General features: G+C 41.8%; 1 protein-coding gene across 2 annotated transcripts in view; it reads right to left on the bottom strand.

Annotated features, from left to right (window-relative positions):
• The window catches only part of TMEM181 (transmembrane protein 181), a 67908-nt gene extending 53245 nt beyond the window's left edge, over positions 1-14663 (bottom strand). The window contains exon 1 of one of the 2 annotated variants that reach the window (XM_025180656.3): positions 14515-14663. In XM_025180656.3, the coding sequence (XP_025036441.1) occupies positions 14515-14519 (5 nt within the window). In that variant the 5' untranslated portion in view covers positions 14520-14663. Of the gene's footprint in view, positions 1-11445; positions 11726-14514 lie in introns of those variants that run through there. The other variant, XM_075924548.2, reaches the window with a different exon arrangement.
• Positions 14664-20525: the final 5862 nt, after the last annotated feature.

Genomic DNA, 20525 nt, shown 5'->3' with positions numbered 1-20525 from the left:
CGCTGGCTTCCCCAGTTCAGCTGCTGGTCAGTTTCAGCAGCGGCTGAATCGGGAAAGCCGGGCACAGAGCAGCTCCAATTGTCTGGCTGCCTGGAGCACTTCTGGGTTCCCGATGGTGCCGGACCATCGGGAGTGCCGGAGCATTGGATGCCGGACCAATGGAGTTTTACTGTACCAAAGTAACATCAGGGATTCCAACTACATTGGGCAAGACTGATTTTACAGACTAAAATCCAAATTCTGTAATATTCATTTATAGGAGTAGTCTAATTTCCCAGCACTGCACCAAACAGAATTGAAGATTGAGTCACTAGTCTTTAAGTGACATGAGACAATCTTTCCTGAACAGTACTTCAAGACATTAAGGATACATCTACACAGCAAGCAAACACTCAACGTCAAGCGTCAGAGTGCAGTTTATAGCCTTGGGCTCACACTGCAGCATTAGAAATAGCTGTGTAGACATTCAAGCTCTGGCTAAAGCTCGGGTTTTGAAGCCTAAGAAGAGGGGGCGAGCTTCAGAGCCTGAACCACAGCCCAAGCACAAGCATCTACACTCTTATTTTTAGAGCAGTAGCACCACCCTGATTCTGTAGACCAAGCTTTGAGACTTGCTGTGGGAGGAGTATGCTTGCTATGTAGATGCACCTAACTGGCTAATGATTTAAAGATTAGAGATGAAATCCTGAACATTTAATAATGAGAATTGCCTACTCACATCCCTTTTACAATAAGGCAACTCAGTGGGGCCAGATAACAAAATACATTAAATGCACTTGCTTTTTACTGTAAAAAGCTGGGTATGAAACTAGCTTGGGTCACAAGTGAATTGAATTTGATGATCTCATTCTGGTTGCCAGGGGACATTTTCCGTATCATAAAATTACACAGCAATCTAGTATGGTAGATTTTGTGTTTTCAGAAGAGGCACAAAACTGTAATACCAGAGGGTCTTGAAAGTCAGGACAGAGCTACATTGAATGAGTCATGTGATTCAGCCTTCATAAAATGTGCCCACATTTGCTATAGCCCAGATGAGACCTTAGACCTAGCAAGATTTACCTACTATCTTTCGAGTTGGGGTTCAGTATGATCTTTATCTGCTGCTACAAACTGTCTGTGAACACAACTGTTTTGCCTATCAGCTTTCAGGTAATACCCACTTCTATTGCCTGTGAAAGTTAGCTTGTACCATTAATCTCTATCATGTTAAAATTAGCTATATATTTAGAAAACAAAGCCAGACAGGTTTTTATGTTGACTCAAACCTATTCACATCTAAGGTATAAGGACTGATGTCTTAAATTTTGAGTCTTTGTTTGTTTAATGCATAGAAACATAACTTCACCTTAGAGACAGTATCCTATCTTTTGAATGAGTTTTGAATAGCTATTTCAATGGAAAGATAATGTGAACATTGCCATCACTTTGGGACCAGCTTGAGTATACAAGAGATGAAAATGTTTTTAATGTGCAATGTTACAGATGATCTAGTCAGATTACGAGTAGTTACAAATTAAAGCCTATCTAATAAGCAATTGCTTTAAACCAGTGGTGGGCAACCAGTGGTCTGAGAGGTGCATTCAGCCCAGTTTTATATGTGTCCCATGAGACATTTTGTTTACTGTTGCCTATGCACAGGATTGCCAGATTCCACTGGTTTTTGTCCACATAGTTTTTCTCCTACCAGTATTACAAAAGCAACACGCACTTAAAGCAAGGCCACGTGAAGTGAGGTGCGTGCTGAGTGCATGCAATATTGTGAGCGTCTGTGCTCCATCTACATCCAAAGTGCTGTTGTGGTTCAGTTAGAGCACCCTGCAAATTCTAGGTACGCAAGCTGTTCTATCCCAGGATACCATCTTGGTTATGACAATCTTGTGGCCCACTCAGATGAAGGGCCACACTAGGCTAGGTTTCCCTCACTGCTTTAAATACACTACTTAAAATATAACAATATTGCATATACCATGGCTGTATGGATAATCACTGCACAAATGTCAACGCTTATCTAGTGAATCTTCTGAGAGACTGGACAACCGTCAAAGATTCACTGAGCAGGCAGAAGCATGGAGCTAGACAGGGTGAGTTTAGGGACTTGATAAACTAGGATTCGTGCTACTCTTTTCTTTTGATAATAGCAAGTATCAAATATAATTAAAGACATGAGAAACCTGCTGTCTATGCCAGGAGAAAGTTCAAAGTACTCCCCAGCTTTGATGTTTATCATCTGCAGAGGATAGAATCATCTCAGAATGAACCCCATTACACCAAGAATGTATAGATGGTTCACAGGCAGTGCAAGATGGTGTATAATAAAGGCTTATCACATCTTTTAAACAACCACAGTACTTCCTGTGCAGTTTACTTACATGATGTACTGTTTATGTTATGGTCATCCTTTAACTTCGTTTATCAATGATAGCATTACATATTTTATGAAATTGTGTGATTTATAATATTATTACAGATATGTGGGACCCAGTTCATCCCTACTATAACTTCGGTGAACTCCGTGGAAACATGCCAGGGATGAATTTGGCTAATGATGTAGATATTTGTACAGGCAATTAGAACTATGATTAATGGCATTATTGATTATTTAGTTATCTGGTGCTAATATAGCTTTGAATACAATTAAAAGAAGTGATAATTTTATCCTGAATAAGTATTCAGGAATACCAATTAAATGAGGGAACATGTTTGTGAATTTTAATGGACAAAAACTGAAATTCCAGGATACAGAATAAGGCTCTGAGGATTCAGACTAATCTAGGAGGTTATTTCTGATTCAGAATAGGCCTTTGTCAGGATGGCACTGCTAAATAACACTTTGAAGCAACTAGATAAGAAATGTGCAGCTTTGCAGCTCCCACACCTTTGAGAGCTTTCAAAAAACCTTTCTATCTTGGGGCTGGGAAAGAGATGGAACAATATATTTATAATATGAATATATATACCCATTTTTGCTGCTGGAAAGAAAAGCTAGTCACAACTTTTATTATTCATTTATATACACCCTTAGTATTCTCACAAACATTGTTTTATCCTTGCAATACCCCTGTGAAGTAGGGAAATGTTATTGTCATTTTACAGAAGGGGATAAGGCACAGACAGGTTAAGAGACTTGCTCAGTCACACAGGAAGTGTGTGTCATAGCTAGGAACCCAACCCAAGCACCTTTACTTTGAAAAGCTCTAGCAATTCCACACTTTGGAATAGGCATTTTAAATTTGCCAAGGGGTAGCCTTTGTGTCAGAGATGAGCCTAACCTTATACTTAAAAACAGATGAATCATTTTTGGCAAGTTATATGCAACTGCAAATATATTCTTATACTGGGAAGTGTTGGACAGCCTTATCAACCGGCAGTGCTGCAAGTCCAACTATAACACGTTCTTTGTTTCACTACACATACAAGATACTTTATTAAGTAAAATACTTAATGAACTGCATTCACATACACGCCTACTGCTTTTTGATGGACAGAATGTTGTCTTATTTAAAAGAGAAAAATATTGCAGTCTCACTATAGATTATTTATCTTAATCCCTGGGTATTATTACAAAGCTCAACATCAGGAAAGCACTTGGAATACAGAACTTCTCTTAAAAAGCTGATTAGTCAATAATGATGCGTGCATATAGCCTAAAATTATTGATTTTAGGTAGCATCAAGCCTGCAGCTGCTTTTAGTTATAGATCTGCTGTGACATCTGTGGAGTTCCATAATTTGGCCACTATACTACCATTTGAAGCACTATTTCCTTCAAACAGCTATATGAATTAACATATAAATCCCCTTCCAAAATTTACTCCTGAATTTTGAGATTTTCAAACCAACTAGGAGATTTAGCTGTGCATCACCCACTGAAATTAACAGAAGTCCTGTTTTGAGGCTAGGTCTCCTAGTTGGCTTTGAACATACATTATGGTTGAGATATTCTAAGAGGGCACAAATGTAGAACCTCTATTAAATCCTCATTGCACCAGAGGAAGACTCAAATCTGCCTTAAAGCAGCAGTAGACAGTTCTCCTGGAAAAAAAAGCCTTTAACTACCAGCCCTTCCTCAGTTGTTCTGCTTCTTCCTCCTTACCTATTATCAGAGATATTCCAAAGTCAAGAAGGAACATGCCAGGGTGTAGGAGGGGGAGTGGTTTCTTGAGAACACATTGGCATCAGTTAGAACAACCCAGAGGCTACTTTAACTGGTGTGGAGGCTAGTATGGCTCATATTAGTCTCCAAAATTGAAAAGGAGAAAATGTGGTGGAAAGCCACCAATCTTCTCCCCAGTGGACTGAGCATTCTCTGATACACCTAGGGGTCTGGCCCTAGATATAATGGTGATATCAATTATATTATTTACAATACTATTAAGTAGTATACACATAATTATGTGAATTTACGTTTAGTTTTACTAGCATATAGTAAAAAGCATTGCTTACCCTCAAGCTTTCCATTTAGACTCAACTGAAACTTCACTGCTTTCAGAGGTGTCTGATTGTTTTGTCTCCAACCCCTGGTATACATCACTTAGGTCAATAGCTTTATAGAGTTGCATAATCAAAATACATATTAATTGGGCAAAACTAACTTGCCAACATTTATATTCTTAGCCCAATGCAGCATGATATAGAAACCTAAGCTTAAGACTTCTGAATTTTTGCCAGGGGAGGAGGTGGAAGAATGTCATGAAAGTTTGTTGCTCAGCATACAGAGAACTGTATTTAAAGAAACTGAAAGGTTGCGTCTAGACTGGAATGATTTTGCAGAAATACTTTTAACAGAAAAACTTTTCTGTTAAAAGTATTTCCGCAAAAGAGTGTCTAGATTGGCACGGATGCTTTTGCGCAAAAGCACTTTTTGTGCAAAAGTATCCGTGCCCAGTAGAGAGACGCTTTTGCGCAAGAAAGCTCCGATGACCATTTTAGCCATCGGCCTTTCTTGCGCAAAAAATTAAGGTGCCTGTCTCCACTGGCCCTTTTGCGCAAGTATTTTTGCGCAAGAGGGCTTATCCCTGAGCGGGAGCGTCAAAGTATTTGTGCAAGAAGCACTGAATTCTTACATTAGAATGTCAGTGTTCTTGCACAAATTCAAGCGGCCAGTGTAGACAGCTAGCAAGTTTTTGCGCAAAAGCGGAAAAAAAAAAATCTTGCCAGTCTAGATGCACCCAAATAGAAAAAAGCCTCAAGCCATATCCACACTATGAGATAAGATTGAATTTATTAAGGTCAATTTTTTAGCACCTAATTTTGTGAAGTTGATGCCTATCCCCACTGTGCGCAAGAATTCAACATAGTTTGAAGTAGCGCATTCCCAGTATGGTGACTACCATCAATGTTGAGAGTGATACACTCTGGGTAGCTATCCCACAGTGTCTACACCTCTTTGCATTCTGGTTTATGCTCCCAGTGCATGCTGGCATCAAAACTGTACATATAGTTCTGGGTACATATTGTCAGTGGCCCATAATGCACTTGTTTCTTCCTTCCCTCCCTCCCTGCAATGGCAAACAGTCTATTGGTGCTCTTTTTTCTCTTGTTAGTTATCTGCACAGATATCAAAGCAGCATGAGCATGGACCCTCAACGTGGATCTTGTACAGCAAGGCTACTCAACACGTGGGCCTGTCTGTTTGTTTCTGGCCTGCGATGCGGTTTGGGTTTACACAGGGCTCAACACGCAGCCTGCAGGTGGAAGCCAAAACAAAAAAGTAGTCAATATAATGGTCTTTTGTTGATATGCATTTTAGTAGTTCAATTCCTGGACTGTCACTGCTCATTAAAAGTGCTGTCATATGGGTGGAAATCGAGTCAGTATTGCATTGTATTAATAACAGCAGAACTGACTTAAATGGGGCCCGTGTGTTGTGTAGTCTTGCCTTAATTTTTGTATTTATGCCCGTCTGTGTAAAATAAGCTATTTGCATATATTTACATATATATTTGCATGTATATGCAACCACACTTAAGTTGCGGCCCTCAACATGTGCTATGAGTATCATTGTGGCCCCTAGAGCTTCCAAAGTTGAGTAGCCCTGTTGTACAGCATCACAGCTTTATGATGCTGTTATTAACCTTGATGTGCCTAATGCTGGAGTATGTCCAGAGTGTACCCAAGGTTCACTGGAAAAAGGAAGAATTTTAGGAGGCCATGAACATACTTTTCTGCGAAGTACTTGAATGAATTGCAAATGCTGCTGACATTTGATTCTCTGGACACAGTGGAACACTGATTCTGGTACCATGAGACAAGCAGACTGGTGGGGCCACACTGTGATGCAGGTATGGGATGATCAACAGTGGTTGCAAAACTTTCACGTGTGTAAGCCACTTTCATGGAAGTTTGTGAATTGCTTTCCTCCACCCTGTAGCACAAGAACAGCAGAATGAGACCCATTCTGACAGTGGAGAAGCACATGGCAATTGCCCCGTGGGAGCTTGCAATGCCAGACAGTTATTAGTCAATTGGGAATCAATTCAGAATGGGAAAAACGACACCTTTATGGAGGTGTGCAGGGAGGATTCCTGCTCTGTCTCCAGACATGTTAACATACTGTTCCAAGGACCCCACACTGTGTAGGCACAATGGCCACCACAATCACACCTGACTGCCTTAATCCACTTTTATCAAAATAAAAAATGTGAGCTCACCAGAAGTGCCTTCCCTAAGATCAGTGCCTGACTGAGATATCCTGAGAGGAGGGGATTGCCTCCAGAGTTACAAAAAGGTTTTGGCTCTTGGTGACCTTGTTTGCCCAGCTCACTTGCTGATTGTGCTTCTCCTGTTCCACCATGCTGTCCGAGAATGCCTTGAGTGTCTTGGAAGGAATTCACAGACTGGCTAGGGAAGCTGGTCATGTCACCCCAAAGATTACATTCAGCTGCTCATAGAAGCAGCATGTTTGTGGTGATTCTCCAGACTGACCATTTGCTTCCTTTGTCTTTTGATATGACTGCCTTAGCTCCTTTATTTTGATGTGGCACTGCTGAGCATCCCTTTCTCCTCCATGCTCCTTGTGATCTTGCCAGAGATATCTGCATTTCTTTTGCTTGTTCGTAGTTCTTCAAGAACAGATCTCTCTCTCCACACAATAATGAGATCCAAAACCTCCTGAGCTTACCACACTGGTACTTGTCTGTGATCCTGGGAACTCATGGAACTTCAACTCATGATCAGGTGTGCTGCCTGCTCGAAAGTCTGCTCACCATGCTCGCCACACAAGAAATGAAATTCAAATTTTACTGGGGCTTTTCCTGTTCATCCGGAGAGCAGTAGAGTTGAAAGCCATGGAAACTCATGAAAGTAATTGTGAGGAATTGAGACACATTTCCCAGAGAAGAACACTGCCTTTCACAGCACTGCATCTGCATTACCAGACAGTTGACCATGCAAGATCAAATTTAGCAGCTATTCCTCAAAAGCAGGAGCACAGAAATAGATTTTAATGGTCCTTTTAGTCTATGGAATGGGCTTGCTAGTATGGACTCATTTAGAAAATCGATGTGATGTGGCTAAGTTAAACCTAAACTCCTAGGCTGTGTCTAGACTGGCAAGTTTTTCCGCAAAAGCAACTGTTTTTTCGGAAAAACTTGCCAGCTGTCTACAATGGCTGCTTGAATTCCCGCAAGAACACTGACGATCTCATGTAAGAAATCAGTGCTTCTTGCAGAAATACTATGCTGCTCCCGTTCGGGCAAAAGTCCTTTTGCGCAAAAGGGCCAGTGTAGACAGCTCAGATTTGTTTTGCGCAAAAAAGCCCTGATCGCGAAAATGGCGATCAGGGCTTTTTTGCGGAAAAGCGCGTCTAGACTGGCATGGACGCTTTTCCGCAAAAAGTGCTTTTGCAGAAAAGCGTCCGTGCCAATCTAGATGCTCTTTTCCGCAAATGCTTTCAAAGGAAAACTTTTCCGTTAAAAGCATTTGCGAAATACACTGCCAGTCTAGACGTAGCCCTAGTGTAAACGAGGTTTCAGTCTCACCTTTTAGTCAGATAATGACAAATATTGTAAACATCAGGGGCCAGATTCAAAATTAGTGTAAATTAGCATTGCTCTAATGACATCAGTGCTGATTTACGCCAGCTGAGGATTCAAACTAGGGAAGTTCACTTTCGTTTAATCAGCTAATTGAGTAGTCAATGGATTAGTCGATAAGGGGGAAACTGCAGAGCCACGGTAGGGTTAGCGCCCGGCTATGGGAGCTAACCCCACTGTGGCTCTGCCTTTTAAATGTATAAAGAACCATCAGGGAAATATTGATGATAATATCAGATGTATGGGACCTTTTGAAAACAGTGTAAAGACTCAATATCCCTCCCTATTAAGGAACTGCTGCATTTTATTTGGGTTATCCAAATCAATTACATTATAAAACAGAACTTACAACCAATATCAATGAAGAAGCATATTTGACAGGAGTGAACAGGTCTGCATGAAGACTCAGCATGGCTGAAAAAGTTAAGTTCCAAAGGATAAATGATGCAAAATCAAATCCATACAAAACTAGAAAACACAGAAGCATCCAACAATAATATCATATGACAAAAGTCACAGTTAAGGTTGTCATCGGGAAGACTGGTTGATTTGCTTGCGGTAAAGATGATGCATGTTTGATTTGCTTGGGGTAAAGATGATACATGTTTTGCAAGTGAATTTGCTTTTGTGAGAAGACAACCATATATAGTTCTATGGTTTTATTCTGTATTTCCAGTTTCAAATTAAGTGTTATTTGCCCTTCAAAACCCTGTTTTTCAATAAGGGTTTTTTTTAATTGAAGACAGGCCACACAACTTGACATTTCTGATATTGAACTGACAATCTTCTACACCTTTAGAGCACCAAGGATTTGTTAAAGCCTTCATCCACAGCTCCTATTTATAAATTAATAAAAACTATGCTGAGAATGACAGCTGTTTTTGCCCATCACAACATATGACCAAGAATCAGAAGAGCACACTATATAGTCAAGAACCAGTGAGACTGCAGCTGTTCTTACCAAGAATCTAAAAAGTAGATGCAGCTCTCTACTATCAATTAATTTAAAAAATTGAAGTGCTATGTACTTTGGACTGCTAGGTATACAGACACACTGGGGAAGAATGTTCATTTTAAGCTTAGCTCCTTTGAATACAGGAAAAGGAAATTAAAAGAAATGCTAGTTGAAAGGAAACTGATCATCAGTGGGTAAGAACAGCATATGTAAATCCAGTGGTTTAGCAATAAATGTAACCTCCCAAGTCATGCATAGATCTCAACATCCTTTGCAAAGGAGACCAAGTATAATTATCCATATTTTAGAAATGGAGATACAGACAGAGGGGCATACCTGGGTGGTCGACAAATACCTTTGATGTCGGCAGGGGAGCGTTCAGCTGTTTGTCAGCTCAGCGCGGCAGCCATGTAAATTTAAATGAAGCGGCGATTATTTAAATCGCCGCTTCATTTTACTATGTCCGGTACCCTAATCTACATGCCTCTGTCGCCAGAGGCATGTAGTCTAGACGTACCCATAGAGAGGTAAAATAACTTGCCTAAAGTCACATGGTAGGTCAATGGCAGAGCCAGAGGTCAGAAAAAGGTCCTTAGTGCAGTGCCATGTTCATTGGACCATGCTCTTCCAAATATTTACCAAGTGGAACCTATTTCTGCATATGACAGGTATGCTTGATTGGCAGTCTTATGTGGATGGGACTAAAAGTTCTGGCGTCCTCAGATGCAGTATACAGCCGTGTTACTCAATGCCAACAGAACGCACACAGAATAACTCTTGATTCAAAAAGTTATTTCTCTGTCAACCACAAAGGTTATAATATAACATTTTACATTTTTATAGCATGTTTTATCCCACTGGTTCTACGGCAAGTAGTACAAGCATTTACAGCTGCTACTGTCAGGAGATGACACTGGAAAATAGCAGCCCAGATTTTAAGTCTAAAACTGCATTTGGGTTGGTCCAATATAATCTGCCATGTAGTATTTATTGGAAGTCTCTTCCTACATTTTCTATGCTAAAACAATGGGTTAAAGAGACTTTATGTTGGAGAGCTGCTGCTTTCTACTGAAAACAAAGCAGCACAGCTGCTGGATGGATGCAGCCATCTTTCAGGATCTGTTCACATCACATGTTTGTTATCCCCTAGATTCACATTTCCATTGCCAGGTACATTTTATATCTATCTACCTCTTTGCAAATCAGAATGGTAGCTTTTTACAGCCACATTGTACTCACATTGCACAGGGAAAAGCAACCACATCAATTACAAGACAACGGCCATAAAGAACCTCATATCCAAAACCCTAGCAGAGTCCACATATGGCAGAGCTGATGTGCCATATTGCCACTGAAGCACACTGACATGACATAATGATAATACTGACATGTTTGTCCACCTTTCCCAGCACCATTTATAATAATTTTCTACAATTTCTCAGGCTGAGCTTTGGCAAAATGAGTCATTGTTTCGTTGGGGAAAATTCAGCTATGTTAAACCCTTTGCCAAGATGCACTGATGGTGCCAAGTTATGAGACAATGGTACTGCTTTCAACAACTCTTGCTGCTGTGGATGTTGTGACAAATTAAGTATAAGAGATAAGATTCTTGGTGAAAATGGATGCAGCACCATCAAAGTCAGAAGATTGATGCTGATATTCCCCCATCTGAGGACCTGGTGCAATGTGTACATCTCTGCTGAGATGCAATAGGGAAAAGCTTAGGCTAAAAAAGGCTACTATTAATTAATACTTTATATGACTTAAAGCAGAAAAGCAGGTGATGGAACTTTTCACAGAAGTTTTCCTAGAAAGCACTTTTAAAGGAGACAAGAGACGAGTTCATAACAGTAGGGAACATCCTCCATACTATCCTGAGTATTCAAGATCCTGGGAGGCCTGAATCCATGTTTCTGTGTTATGGTAAACCACGTCTAAGTTTGATTAGTGAGATCACAGCGTTGGTTGTTTTAGACAACAGCTTAGGGTGCTACTGGTTTATGGACTCTCACTCCATGTAACAGGCTGATTAATTTGTTTCTGAAAAAAACCTGATGTAGATTCCTTCACCCCCTTCGTCAAAGGTCCAGGTCGTGAAAATAAATTAATTTCACCAGCACTCAAGGAAATAACATGTGCTGGGATCATTTGAAAGGAAAGACACTCATACACAGCATAAGCGGAGAGGGGGAACCCTGCCTCATGGCCTGGCCACCCCATGGATTTGCGAGAGGAGAGCCCCTTGGCCAACCCCTCCCAACTTTCCAGTGCCCGCTTCAAAAAAGGCCTTTTCTCGTGAAGCACCTCGGACCAAACACAGCAGCCGCCGCCGCCGCCATGATTCCTGACTAACCAGCGCCCGGCCCCACCACATCCCAGCGCAGAGCCCGGCCGGCAACCCTCCGTCCCCCAACCCAGCGCTGGGGCGTGAAACGCGCCTCTCCCCGCCCCTCACCGGTAGTAGCGGTCATCCTTGTAGGGCGTCAGGTCCTCGCGCAGCTCCCTGTAGGCCTCGCGCAGCCCCCGGCAGAAGCGCTTGAGCTCGCCGCAGAGCGGGTTCTCGAAGGCGGGGTAATCCGCCTCCATCCCGCCGCTGCGGCCCCGTCCCCCTGCGCCAGCGCCCTCCGGCTCCGCGGCCGAGGCGGGGGCGGCGCTGCCGGGGGAGGAGCTGCGAGGCTGGGCCGGCCCCGCTTCCCGCCTCACACGCGGGAGCAGCAGCAGCGCCCACCCCCTGCCCCAGCAGACGGGAATGGGCCCTCGGGGCGCGGCTCCCTCCTCGCCCCGGGCCTCCCGCTGCTCCCCCAGCCCCGGGGGTGTTGCAAACCGCAGAGGGGGCCGGGCACGCGGGAGGAAGGGCTGGGGCCCTCGGCTGGGAAAATTTCAGGACCCTGGACAGATTCACCGAACTGTTACAGAGCAGCTCGCCCACGCTTCCTACCCAACGCTGCTTTTCTCACTGGCCGCGGCGAGAGGACTGGTTTCCTCTCTTTGCTGTGTGAGATTATTTTAATGCCACCCGTCGTATTAAACCATTCCCTCAGATCTTCTCCTTAAAAAAAAAAAGTTTATCCATGTATAAAATGCCCCCCCCCCTCCAGAGGACACTGAAAATATTAAGATGCACATAACGAACAAAGCGCACCAAAAGAAAAAGGAAATAAAAATATATTTACCATCATAAACATATAAACAAGGAATCTATACTCATAATTTCTGATCAGTTTCTTTTATAGTGATCAAAGATGACATTCTTAATTAAAAGAAAAAAAAGCCGACAAACTCCATGAAGGAACTGAGTTTAAGGGTAATTTAGAGTAAAGCATTCTACAGGGCTGTTGTAATTATCCACAAACCAATTGTTATAAACCCAGGAAATCCAGTTAAGGTTAAATTTAAACCAAAATATGTAAAGGAGACTACAGTCAGGTCTCCCAAACAACCTTAATTCCACTCTGTAGTGACTCCCAGAGGGCACATACATGAAAATAAAGTCTTTATACGCAATTTAACATAATTTGGGTCCCCAAACACTAAAACGCCTTATTAATTGTAGTTACTGCTGCTGTTATTAAAATGTAGAATTAAGCTTGAAGGAACATTTTTTAGCTATGAAGAAAAATTGGAAAATGTGGATCTTTAATCCTTTATATTCCAAATATACCCCATGCCAAGGATCTCCAATGTGGTTTTGCTATACCCAGGGCAGTTATATGGGTGGTGTAACCCTGCAATCATCTGTCAAACCATGTGTGGGGTTTCTTTTAATTTTAACCTTTACAGTGAATTTCCCAGGTGCTTGATTTTTGAATAATTGGCTGAGTGAAACAAGGTCCTTCTTGTAACTCAACAGCATATTTGCCATGCAATAACTTTTAAATATCATGTCTGATCGATTCCAAAATGTCGGGGAAATGTTCAAAGCATTAACCAACAGGAGAACCCTTTTGGAAATTTGAACAAACCTGATTTCCAGTAAAATCTCCATTTTACCATTCAGGATTGAGACTATGACTTCAGGGTTTGGGTGCCAGAGCATTTCCTTTGCCTGCAGTGCCTCCAAATAAGCATGCTGTTGCCTGGTTTTAATAGAAATCAGGCTGCTGGAAGCCTCTGATCCTTCCTCCTCTCCACTCTGACCACTTGGGTGGGCTTCTCATTCCCCTACTTCAGCCAGGCCCCACTCAGGCCATTTGTGTCTCTACTCTGACCAGTTCGAGTTCAGCTGGAACTCTCATCCCCACTCCAGCCAGCCCCCTTGTTGCCTCAGCAATATATCCATTTGGGCATTCAGGGAACAGAGATGGGGGGAAAAGGGCTGGACTGTAGTGGGGATCAAGGATCCAGCAGGGTGTATTGTTCAGTGTACACAAGCAACAATATGTAACTCTCTAGTATAATAGCCCAGTAATGTATTTTACCATAAATTAGGTATTCAACTGTCACTCCATGTTAATACTTCCCAGACAAAAGCTACATTATCTAAAATAAATTATACCATTTTCAACAGTATTAATTGAAAGTGAGAAAATTAGTCACATAGCTTTTTAAGGCCACTATGGGGACCACTGTGATCACCTAGTCTGATGTCATAGAAGCATAGCAGAGGAAGAAATCTCAAGAGGTCATCAAGTCCAGTTCCCTACCCTTCTGGCAAGACCAAGTACCATCTAGACCAGAGGCAGGCAACACATGGCCTGTAGGCCAGATCTGGCCCACCAAGCCTTTAGATGTTGCCCATGTCCTGGAGCCTCAGCCTGCCACAGCCCAAGGCCACTTAAAGTGTCTGGGTGCTCCATGTATATCTCTGCACTGTACACCCAGGGTGGGGGGAAAGGGAGACTTCACATGCCTAAAATAAGTAAGTTGAAAAAAAGGTTAAAATATTAACAGCTTGTTCTCATTTAACCACATACATTTAACTAACTTTTTTCGCAAAAGGTGAAAGCAACAGGTATGCTTCAGGTACCGAAACAGCAGAAAATAATGTTACTACAAAGATACAAGCTGGTTTCCTTGCTGTTGTTTTGTTACTATATCCATCAAGAACAGGTGGACATAAAGACTTTGTCATCACACCATTCCAGAAACCCTCCTACATTAGCATGAATAGATTTTTTTTTTTTGGCATATCAAGGAATCATGAGTGGTAGTATGCAGAGATTATGTCTGCAAGTTCTTATATAGAAGGTACATCATTGGCAAGGTAATTGGGTTGTCTAACACTTAGGATTATAGCATTTCCAGACAAATAAATACTGAGGATCATGCATATTTTATTTTATGTACATATAAAGATTCACAATGAAACCACAGCCTCACTGAAGTCAATGGCAAAACTCACATTGACTTCAAGGAGATCAGGGTTTCATCCTGTCTCCAAAGGGTCAAAGTCATATATAATCCATCACTAGCTGCACTGAGTCTCTCAGCATACACCACTCTAAATCACAAACAATCAGACTTTGGAAATATTTGACTTCATTAGTCACTCTCAGGAAAGCAAATACATTGAACATTAATTTACCGCATAGTTGATTCTTATGTGGAAAATGGCTCCAGGGGAACTGCTTTTGTAAGTGGCGGTGTTCTTTCCTTCAGTTTTCAATAAAGGCACAATTTCAGCTATTGTTTGAGGGGATTTTAAGGGGATTGAACTATAACTTATGTATTGAGTATCTATATATAATAAAACAATAAGCTATGTATCTATGCCAACAGCCCAAAAGCATTGTGGGATCAGAGAGAACTCAACCAATCAACACTCCTCCTCTACAGCTAATTTGCATTGCAACAGTTTCATTGCTTGTAGAGAGTCAGTGGTGTAAAGGAGACAGCACAGATGCTAGATTACTTGGTCCAGCTTTTATAGAGATCTTCAAAGACTGATTCGCCACCTGTACAATTCAGTACAAACTTCCCACTACAATTCCCACACCCATACAGATCAGCGATCATCCACACAACACCAGAACCAGCACACACAGTAATCCCAAACAAACACATAGATGTGTGTGTTGCAGAGAGGGGTTGTTTCACCATCCCCACAAATCAATTAAAATCTCTGCACACAATTCACATTTATTCACCCTCACTCATACTTACTTCTGAATCTGCTTACTTGATTTTCTTGCCCATTCCAAACAATCTGTAAGTAGAATTTGTTAAAAAAATCCAGCAATATTTAGTAATTTACATATTCAATTTAAGTGAAAAAGATACACTTAAATGAAAAATCTCCCCAGTCACTAATACAGCCTAATACAATTTTTTTACACTTTAAAACACCTGCATTACCTTTTCACTACTGGAGCTAGCTATTTATTTTTTGCTTTTCACTTACTTTGAACAATGAAATTGCAGTCACCAGTTCAACTTTCCAGTTCTCACCCATTAGTACAATGCTGCAGTATTTGTTTATAAACACTTCTGGGCAATGTTCTAATCCAGTGTTTCTCAACCTTTTTTTTAAAATAAAGTACCCCTGTTTAAAAAAAAAAAAAGTACTTCCAGTACCTACAGTTTTCAGAAACACAACATTTTTTTCTACCATTGCAACACATTTGTTTAAACAACTTAATCATAGTTGGGCAGGCCATTAAATTTTTGGGTGTAAAAAGTACACAAATAATACAGCACTGTAAAACTTAACACAAAAATTCAGCTCACTCTAAATTTCAGTTGTGTTGATGTACTCCCCAGACTTCTCTCGAGTACCCCTGGTTAAGAAACACTGTTCTAATCCATGTGAAATCCTGTATTCTTAGAAATCTTAAAACAATTTGGCAAAACTGAGACAGACTGACAATTTCCTGAATGAACTTCATTGAATTAAATTACATTTTGCATAGCTGTGTGGCACAGCTATTGCCACTATTATCAGTCTCTCTGAAGAGAAAGCAAACTGGTGGTTTTGGGCAACCTGTCTGCTGGGAAATACACAGTGAGGGGAGAGAACTATGCAACCTGGGAATGTGTTGGTCAGAAGGGAGAGAGAAAGGCAATGGCTGGGAAACTGAAACCTGCATGGATGCACTTGCGAACCACTGAGGGGAAATACAGGTGCAGTTGTCCTGATCTATGAATAAAACATGTCTAATGATATAGATTCAGTTTGTTTTGTTCTGAATTTACATTTTGGTCTTAAGCCTTGTTCCTTTCAAAAGGCAGGCATGGTACTTGAGACACATAACCCCATCCTCTAAATTATTAGGATTCATTGAATAAGAATGCTATTTACACCATATCATTCAGAAAATACACAGTTCCTCAGCTATGTTCTTTATCATACTTTTTGTTTGTTTTCCAGTTGCCCAAGTTGTTCTGGGCATCTCAGAGGATGCAATTAAAACTAATGTGAAAATATTAAAATATGCCAAAAACTTTGGAAAGTTCCTCCCTGTTAAAAAAAACAAACAAAACAACTTACCACCATTTGAGAAGGTGGGTGAACTGGAATGAACTGATACTACAACTCAATCTTTAATACAAGGGGGCCACATTCAGCAGGGTAGATAGCCACATGCCTGATTTTAAGCACAATAGATCCACTTGACGTCACTGGAAAAAATAACAAAGGCTTAAAGATATGTTTGTTAGGCAGTGTCATACTTGTTCCATATATTACTGTTTGGAACTCTCTTGCATTGACAAGTGGATGGACATAAATAGGCCTTTTTATTCTGGTCTGCCAGTTTCCAGATCTGTATGGCTTTTTCTAAAGTTACTTCACATTTTTTTTAACACTGCAGTGCATCAAGTCTTCTCTACTCGGGGAATTTCTTAAGAGGCCAAAATTGCTATGTTGTCTCTTGTGCTGCAAGCCTCTAATATATTCCTTATTACTTTGTAAAGATTTTGTTTTTGCACTTGTGGAAGAAATCTCTTTCATCAGTCTCTTTCTTCCATCTGTGCAAGGACCCGATCAAAATCAGTGGTGTCCCCAAGAGAGAGCTGGAAATTATTAAAGATATCTAACTCCTCTGCACCAGAAACAGCTAATTATAAGTTAACTTCCCTGGTACTGTTCATTGTGTCTGCATCTACTGCAAATATATGCAAGTAGCTATTTGTGACTCTTGCACATTGTCCAAACCTTTTAGTGGTGCTTTCACGTAGATCTTTTCTGCCTTGGAACAGTGTGAAAATTCTGCCTGGTGGTCTCAAATCCACCCATTCTTGTTAGCCAGCAGTGGTGTATGGCAGTGAGAACTTAGATATAATCATTTATTAATTATTAGCATTATGTGACGAGACAACTGAAGCTTGCTGCAGTCTGCAGGTCCCTGATTTGTCCCTGCCATCCTGAGTATTATCCTTTCTGGATTCAAGCAATCATAGCTAAGGATGGCAAAATCACACAGTAGCTTTGAACAAGAATGCAAGATGCTAGACACAATTGGTGATTCCAAGAATCTAAGGCAAAACAATTCATCAGCAGTTCTGATGCAATTCCCTGGACTGGAAGTCTGTTGGAAACATAAGCAGAGGCTAAGGTAAGAAAAGAGAGGACCCCTGGCATCCGGGGGCAAATACTCCAGTAAGAAGCCCAGTCCACCCAAGTTGCTGAGATTTCTACAAGTACTGACCGTAGGCTCCACATTGGAGTGTCATCTGTCATATCAGCTGCAGTGCAGAAGGGGTTAAATTGAAAGCCCTCACTCTCTGCCTGACATCTGAGTTTTGAGAATGTTGCGGGAGGGAGGATGTCCCCTGCTTTACCCTTTGCCTGGTGTGAGAGGGGATGTCTCTCCTGAAACATCCAGCACCAGCTTTCCCATGAAGTACTAAAGTGAAATAGATGTGATTCGTGGCCATGTCACAGATTTGTGAATAGGACCAGGGACAACTGGCTAACACTAAAAGACACATTCTAAGTGAGCATTATTATGGGTCAGAGGAACGGTTGTAAGGCTGATTTTACTTATCTTTAGTTTTCCTTTGAGTAGCTTCATTTTCAAGATTCCCCTGTTGTTTTCTTAACAAAAAATGGCACAAGTGCAGTATGGAAACAGATATTGCCGTACTAAAACTCTGTCTTGGGAATGCCATACAAATGCCTACAGGGATAGAAACCACTGACCTCTTCAGCACAGCAACAGCAGCACAGCTTTTAATACAGTCTCCAAACTGAGAAGGCAAGATGGTAAGCACCATGTTACAAGCAGATGCATAGCTTGTTTCGGGATTGTGACAACGATGAATTTCTTATGCCTCGAGGCATACATCAGGGAAAAGACAAGAGAGAGAAGCTAGGAGGAAAAGTTGTAAGAACATTTAACAGGACACTCACGTCAAGTGTCTGCTAGTGGCTAGATGTGGTGGTACTACCATCTTTGTCCTGTTCCTGGTATCTCATAGGTTACTGACCTTAGTAGGCAGGTCTTCAGTGACTCAGTCCTCCAGCTAAGTAATAAAAAAAAAAGGATGCATCCCTTCTAGGGTAGCAAAAATCTAACAAAGCTATCTGTCCTCATCAGAGTCTTCAGTCTTGTCTCTGGGCCCTTTAAATCCTACTCTTTAATGGGGTTCTAAATGAGTCTCTTTGCCTTATGGGCCACTTAGGCTATGTTTAGACTACGTTCTATTTTTGAAAGAGGATATTCCTCTTTCCAATCTCACTTTCCAAAGAGGATCTTTCAAAAGTGAAAGTCTGGACTCGGGGGAGAAGGGGAGAGGAGGAGGGGTTCGGAAAAAAACGCTTTTTTGAAAAAAACTGCTCTTCCTTAAAAAATGAGGTTCACGCGGGTTTTTTTTTTAAATGTTTTTTTTTTCAAAAAAACCTCATCCAGACTACTTTCACCAGATCCTCTTTCGAAAGTGAGATCAGAAAATATGCAAATTCTGCAGGAATTTGCATATCCTCTTTCAAAAAAACCCGTAGTTTTGATGTACCCTTAGCTGGTAGGGGAACCCAGACCCACCTACTACTCCAGGCCCAAATCCAGGCGTCCTGTAAAAAGCAACCACATAATGCTGCCTCCAGGTTACTATAGCTATACTCTGGGGCCTTTCCCCACAGGGCCCTTTTCACTTCACCCTGACCTTAATATGGGTTCCATTCTCAGATACTCTTCCATCTCGCTGGATGTCAATGACACCTGATCTCACCTTCTGGTTCTCCTTCAAGCACCAGTGATTAGCAAGGAGGCCTCAGCTCTGTACCTCTGGTCCCAGCCAGGAATTGACCTGCTCCTTTTATCTGAGCTTGCTGAGCTCTGATTGGTTGCTTCTAGGCAGCCTCTCTAGGCAGGCCTGGAGGATCCACCTTCATTGCTTCTTTACTGGGGCAAGTATGGTAGGATTGTGGGGGGCCTTGATCGTTGTGGTCTTCAGCTTTATGGCATTAGAAGAAAACGTTGCCAGGAGCCACTTTGGAAGGGTTCATTTGTCCAGCCATCCCAGCACTGCTTCCATTCTGTAATCCTCAAGGACTTCTGCGATCAGCATTTGGCTCAAGGCTAGACCCAGCCTAGGTAAGTGTTGAAACCATGCATGTGCTCTTCATCAAAGAGTAAACTAATCAGTGAACTGGAAAGGTCAGTTAAGAATACAAACTGGAATCATACTAATTATACAATGGCGTATTGTCACGGGGTGGTCTGCCCCTATAAGGGCCTGTGGGATTGGGGAGCAGCCAGCCCTGTTCTAGAGAGGAATCCACAAGCAGCTGCAGGGAATCACCCACCTAACAGGACAGCATCTAGTGCTTGGGTCTGATCATCTTCAATACAAAGGAGAGCTCTTGCCCCATGAAACTGGCTGTGAATGAAGAGGACTGGCAGTGCACTCCCCTGTGCCTACAGCAGGCGGCTGTGAGAGGGCAGTCTGGGGAAGATACAGTACATTACGCTATTGGAGACAGAGGAGCCACACACAGAGGGGGAGTATACCTTGGTGATCAGAAAATACTATTACTAAAGAGAACTGATCCAGAAAAGCACTCAAGTTGACTGATGGGCTACATATTAAGTATTTAATCATAAATATAGGTTTACTACAGTCAGTGCAACTGTAGGATTTGTAGTCCCTATCTGAAGACAAGTGCTGCCCAATCTAGCTCCCTCTCCACCTGCAACTGCTCTTCCTACCTCTGTTTCTGATATTACCCCCAGCAATCTCTTGATCAGATGATGTAACCAGAGGCAGAGGGCACTGAAGGCAAAGGACTCCGTGTGTCCACTTAGAAGGGTATAGACTTAATGCCACTACTGTCTACACCAAATACAAGGAGAGAGACACACAAAAGGGGGTCTATTGGAGCTCTTCATTCCCAACAGATGGAAATGTAGAAGGGGCTTGGACTAGGATGCTTTTCCTGTACATGTACACTAATCACTTGTTTTTCTGTCAGCCTTTGGCTAATGGGTGAAGGATAAGTTTGAAATTGGCATGTATCCCTCTGATTGCTAAGAGAGGGATTTTCTCTTTCAGAGGTCAGTGAGGAGGATCTGCCTAGTCTCCATCCTGGGTCGTTTTCCACGCTATATTGCAGCTCCTTCCTCAGCTGTAGCTCTCTGGGTGAAATGATTCCTATCA

Source organism: Pelodiscus sinensis, chromosome 3 (genome assembly GCF_052426305.1).
Source record: "Pelodiscus sinensis isolate ZL-2025 chromosome 3, ASM5242630v1, whole genome shotgun sequence".
NCBI lineage: Eukaryota > Metazoa > Chordata > Testudines > Trionychidae > Pelodiscus > Pelodiscus sinensis.
Note: the sequence above shows the minus strand (reverse complement) of the source record. Positions and strands in the feature narration are given on the sequence as shown.